Raw genomic sequence first — 6,037 nt, forward strand, 5'->3', positions numbered from 1 at the left:
GAAATACTGACCGTGTTCTTCCCTTTTGGTTTTCTAACTCTAAATCTTTGCACATTTTATTATAGTATTTGGTTTTATCTTCTCGAGCTGATCTTTGAAATTTTCTGTTCAGCTCTTGGACCTCCTCATTTCTTCCACTTGCTTTAGGTTCTCTATACTGGAGAGCAAGTTTCAGAGTCTCCTCTGACATCCATTTTGACCTCTTCCTTCTTTCTTGTCACAGCGCTATTAATTACACTAAATTGTTGTTTTGTTTTAAGATGACTTCAGTTCAGTTTTAAGATAATTAAAAATATGCATTTGATAATTGGTTTGTGACTAAGGAAAACTAAAAGAAATGATGCGTTTGAGTTATGGTGTTGGAGGAGAATATTAGAAGTACCATGGACTGCCAAAAGAATAAACAAACCTATGTTGGAAGAAATATAGCCAGAATGCTCCCTGGAAGCCAAGATGGCCAGATTTCATGTCTCATATTTCGGACAAATTATAAGGAGGAGAGCCCAGTCCCTGGAGAAAGATAATCATGTTTGATAAAGTGTATAGGGGACAGAGAAAAAGAGGAAGACTCCCAATGAGATGGATTGGCACAGTGGCAGCATCAGTGGGTTTAGGTGTAGCAATGATTGTGACATTGACCCAGGACTGGGCAGTGTTTCATTGTGTTGTACACTAGGTTTCTATGAGTGAATACTCACTTGATGGCACCTAACAACAACAACAAAGGTTTACAGATTCTCTCACCCAGACTTCATGACTCCAGAAGGTCTAGAGTCCATGAGCATTTGAAGTTCTGTTTGGTATCTTCTCCCTTTTGATCGATATTGTTCTGTGGAATTTTTGTTCAAAATGTTCAGTAATGGTGGTTGGGCACTATCCAGACTTTGCCTGGTCTCCGGGCAAAGGAAGCAATTGTATAGACGGTCACTTGCAGTTATGTGCCTTAACCCACAGCACTAAACCAGGAATGCAGCTAATAGAAACAGATCTAGGATCAGAATCTAGGTTTGTCTGATTCTAAATCCTAAACTCATTATCTCCATATTATATGCTTCCAATAGGAAAGACCGATGAGAGTTCTTGAGGCAAAAGGTCTGAGAAAGGGAATTCTGAGTAGTGTAAATAATTCTCCTACTCACCAGGGTCCCGTAAAGCTTTACAGCCTTGGAAACCCTGTGCAGGGTCGCTATGAGTCAGAACCAACTCCACGGCACTTAACAACAACAACCAGGGTCATACAAAGCAACTCTGGTGCTTCCATGTGCTAAGGATGAGGTTAGTTCAATTCTGACCTCACTAAATGTGAGGTCTCAGGGACAAAGAGATGCTTGGGAAATGATGTGGTTGAAAGTCATCAAACTCGTTCCAACTGAGTCAAATCCAGACTTAAGGCAATCCTATAAGAAGGAGCTCTGGTAGCGTAGTGGTTACGAATTGGCCTGTTAATCTCACGGTCAGCAGTTCGAAATCTACCAACTACTCCACGGGAGAAAGATGAGGCTTTCTGTTCCCATAAAGATTTCCAGCCTCAGAAAGCCTGTACAGGGTCACTATGAGTCGGAACCGACTCCACGGCACATCACAACAGCAGGACAGAGTAGAACTGTCCCAGAAGGTTTCCAAGATTGTCATCTTAATGGAAGCCGACTGGAGTGGTGGGTTTGAACCACCAACCTTTTGGTTAGCAGCCAAGGACTTAACCCATGGAACCACCAGAGACTGCACTGCCCACACCAATGGGAGGAGTGGAATTGATGGATCCCAGAGAAGAGAGGGGGGCTGGAGGGCAGGGCCCAGTGGGTGCTCGGGGACGTCTGTACACCACATTCCCCATCTCTGAGGTGATGAGCTGTGTGCTCTGTCATTGTGAACCCTGGAGGCAGCACCTGACTTCCTCAGCTGTACCCTCACAGGGAGACAGACAACTGCCAAGCAGAGTGGGCTAAGGTGGGTCAAGGACAGAGGAGAAAGTTCCCCCTCTTGCAGACCCTCTACTACGTGCGTCAACCCACCAGCTCTAGCAGGATAGTGCATTACAACATTTGCAGGCATTCTGTTTCCCCATCTTAATTGCGGGGTGGCTGTTTTAAGAGCAATTGAGCAAGATGTTTATAAAGTACGCAGCCAACATGGCCTGACCTATAAATGCTAAGTAATGGCTGGGTTAAGTTGTCAAGAGTGCAGGGTTAATAAGGCTCCTGTGATACAGCAATTACAGTGCTGTCTTTAGCCGGTGAGATCACCTCTTTAATGGAATACTCGCAAGCGTCTTGTCAACCCTAATGATACAATCTGATCCCTTTGGGAAGTAGGGGGTATCTGTGCCCACTCTGCAGGTGACCTACTCAAGGCACTGAATGGTGGTGGATCACTTTCTCAAAGCCACATGGTGACTCAGAGTAGTTAGCTGAGAAGACAGCTTAGCATCTCTCCCCTGTCATTCTCTGAACGTTAAGTCTGCGCTGTGTTGTAAAACTGTTGCTGGTAAGACTCATCTGAAGCGTAGGCACCAGGATTCTTCCAGAAGGTAATTATTCTTACCTTAACCTGGGGTGCACTCTGGCAGGATTTTACTATATATCTACCTGGTGTGCAGGGGCAGAGTAAATTACCCAGTGCTCAAGGTAAGCATGGGCTTACTTGTTACTTATCTGTAGTGACCAGTCTTTGATGTGGTGAAAACCATATGAAACTGTTCACCACAGGTAAGTAAGCTCGCGTAAACCTGTGCTTACCTTGCGTACTCATTCCTGTCAGAGATGTAAATTTGAAAAGAGGTTTTGATTCTCAAGAAAGGTGTTGTGAGGTTGGGAGAGAGTCAGATGCCAGCCAGGCCTAGAAGCGGAATCTTGATAATGGTGAAAAAATGTGAAATGGTTTATTATAGATCAACAAATTAGCACAAGTAAGCTTGTGCTTACCTTGCTTTTCGGGTAATCTGACACTGTTGAGGATAGTTGGTAGACATGGGCATTGGCCATAAAGCATGCACCTGTGTTTTTGGTTTCTCAGAGTGTATACAAGTTATGTTTACACTGTCCCGTAGTCTATTAAACAAAATCTGTGTTGGAAGAAGTACAGTCAGATTACTCCTTAGAAGTTAAGATGGTGAGACTTTGTCTGGCATGCTTTGGGCATGTTTTCAGGAGGGAATCAGTCTCTGGAGAAGGACATCATTCAAAAAATATGTCACCTTAAAGAAGGTGGAATTAAATGCGGCGCACAGCCACCAACCACACTGAGCACGCTGCCAAATCCTTTCTAAGTCATGGCAGGACGTAGTAGAACTGCTCCTTAGGGTTTCTGAGGCTGTAAATCTTTACGGAAGCAGATTGCTACATCTTTCTCCCACTGAGCAGCTGGTGGGTTCAAACTGTTGACCTTTTGGTTACCAGTCCAACACTTAATCCACGACGTCACCAGGGCTCCTTACTGAACGTGTTTAGAGTTGAGGTACAATGTTCATGTTCGTTCTTAATTCCGCTTTATTCTTTCTGTCCCTGTCTGGCTATTGTATCTATTTCTTGTAGCACTGTTTTGAATCTATTGTATTCCCCCCCAGGTACCTGCCTCCCAGCGCTCAGAAGATGAGTAACCTTCTAGGGCCTCCCTCTACTGTACAGTTGTCTGTTCAGCTTCTCGCCTCAGAATATGGTCCTTTGCAAAACAGTTCCCTCCACTGGTACTTAAGGTTTCCTTCCTCTTCATTCTCTCTGAGCTCCATCAACTTTTCCAAAAACCATTGCTCTGACTAAAGTTTACTTTCCCTGCAAAGCATTATGAAGTTTGCTTTCCCTCTTTGATCATTTCAACGCAGCCTACAAAGGTGCTCCTAAAAAACTGCAAACATTTTTTTTTTTGAAGGATTCCACACTAAGGTACTGTGCCCTTTTTTTCTTGTCACCACTTGAACCAAAGCTAACTAGGATGTACACTCTCATATGAATTTTATCCTTTCCAGCTCAGCTCACCAGATATTCTGAAATCTCTCCATCAAGAGGATCCCAAACACTCTCCGGGCCCTGTTTTGGAGCAAGAGGATAGCCCATCCAGCCCAGCAGCCCGGCCTTTGTTCTCTGAGGGCTTGAGACATGTGAGTGTTGTCTTAATTCTCCTGCCACGTGATGTGTGGTTGTGTTTGTGGCTGCGGCACCGGATTGGATTGATATGCACCAGGTGTCAGAGTGAACTCTTATGCGATACACTGCGTGTGCAAATGAACATAGAGGTAGTGTTTTGCTTAGATGGGACCCTGGGAAAGCTTAGATACACTTTGAAGCTGTTTTTTTCTTCTTTATGGTATCTTATCATGAACACGTTCATACACAGCGGGAGTAATAATTACTATGATTAATAATAATAAAATAATGGTGTCCAAGGAGCCCTGGTGGCTCAGCGGGTTAAATGTTCAGCGGCTGGGAACCTGCTTCCGTAATAATTTACTGCCTCGGAAACCCTGTGGGAGCAGATCTCTGTTCTGTCGGGTTGCTGTGGGTCGGCGTCGACTTGATGGCAGTGGGTCTGGTCTTAGTATCGCCGTGCTTAGTATCTGGTCTTAGTATTGTGGAAATATCACAGGTGGGTAGCTTCAAAGGAGAGAAATCTCTTTCTTTTCTGACATTCCTGGTATAGTCAATATTCTTTACCAACATTATAATTCAAAGACATCAATTCTTCTTCAGTCTTCCTCAGTAAGTGTCTATCTTTTGAATACATATGAGGCAAAAGAAAATGTCATGGTTGGATCAGTCACACCTTAGTTCTCAAAGTGACATCTTTGTTAACACTTTAAAGAGGTCTTTTAAAGCAGTTTTAACCAATGGCAATCCTTCATTTGATTTCTTGACTGCTGCTTCTATGGATGGGTGTTGATTGTGGACCCAAGTTAAATGAAATCCTTGACAACTTCAATCTTCACTCCATTTATCATGATGTTGTTTATTGGTCCAATTGTAAGGATTTTTGTTTTCTTTTTGTTAAACTGTAATTCATACTAAAGAGCACTATGGGTTAATGTGCTGGACTGCAAAGTCAGTTTGAACTACAAGGTCGATTCAAGCTCACAGGCTGCTCCTCGGAAACCCTATCCAGGGCCGCAGTGAGTCAGAACCAAGTCAATGGCACACAACAACAACAACTGAAGGCTGTATTCTGTGATCGTCATTAAGAATTGCTTCAAGTCTTCTTCCCTTTCAGTGAGCAAGGTGATGATATCTGCATATTAACAGGTGGTTAAAGTCTTTCTCTAATCCTGATGTCACATTCTTCATATAGTCTACTTTCTCGGATTATTTGCTCAGTTACAGATTGAATAAGTATAATGAAAGGATGCAACCCTATTGCACACCTTTTGTGATTTTAAACCACATAGTAGCCCCTTATTCTGTTCCAACGACTGCCTCTTAGTCTATGTGCCAATGTTCTGCTACGCACAATGAAATATTCTGAAGTTCTCACGCTTCTCAAGGTTATCTATCATTTATTATGATCCATGCAGTTGACAAACTCATAGATGAGTGGTGGGTATTTGCATAGTCCCTCCCAATCATAGTATGAGAATCACAAAGACGATTGGCTGTTGTTGTTGTTGCTAAGTGCTGTTGAGTCATTACCGACCCATAGCGACCCTGTATAGCGTTTCCAAGGAGTGGCTGGTGAGCTTGAACAGCCAACCTTGAGGTTCAAACTAACTTTGCAGTCCAGCACATTAACCCACGAGCCACACCAGGACGCCAAGACTATGGCTTGTTGTTGTTGTTAGGTGCCATCAAGTTGGTACTGACTCATAGTGACCTTATGAACAGCATAACGAAATTCGCTGCCAGATCCCGGGCCAACCTCACTATTGTTGCCACACTTGAGCCCATCGATGCTGCCGCTTGGCCAATCCATCTCACTGGGGGTCTTCCTCTTTTTCTCTGGCCCTCCACTTTACCAAACATGATATACTTCTCTAGTGACTGGTTCCTCCTGACAATATGTCCAAAATATGAGAGACGAAGTCTGGCCATCCTGGTCTCCAAGGAGCACTCTGGCT

The 6,037-nt window shown here is 43.7% G+C and overlaps 1 protein-coding gene across 1 annotated transcript in view; it reads left to right on the forward strand.

The window, feature by feature from the left end:
* Positions 1-6,037, forward strand: part of SYTL3 (synaptotagmin-like 3) — a 102,535-nt gene that overhangs the window by 56,344 nt on the left and 40,154 nt on the right. The window contains exon 7 of the mRNA XM_006868458.1: positions 3,962-4,093. Coding sequence (XP_006868520.1) covers positions 3,962-4,093 — 132 coding nt within the window. The remainder of the gene's footprint in view (positions 1-3,961; positions 4,094-6,037) is intronic.

Source organism: Chrysochloris asiatica, unplaced genomic scaffold (assembly GCF_000296735.1).
Source record: "Chrysochloris asiatica unplaced genomic scaffold, ChrAsi1.0 scaffold00117, whole genome shotgun sequence".
Lineage (NCBI taxonomy): Eukaryota > Metazoa > Chordata > Mammalia > Afrosoricida > Chrysochloridae > Chrysochloris > Chrysochloris asiatica.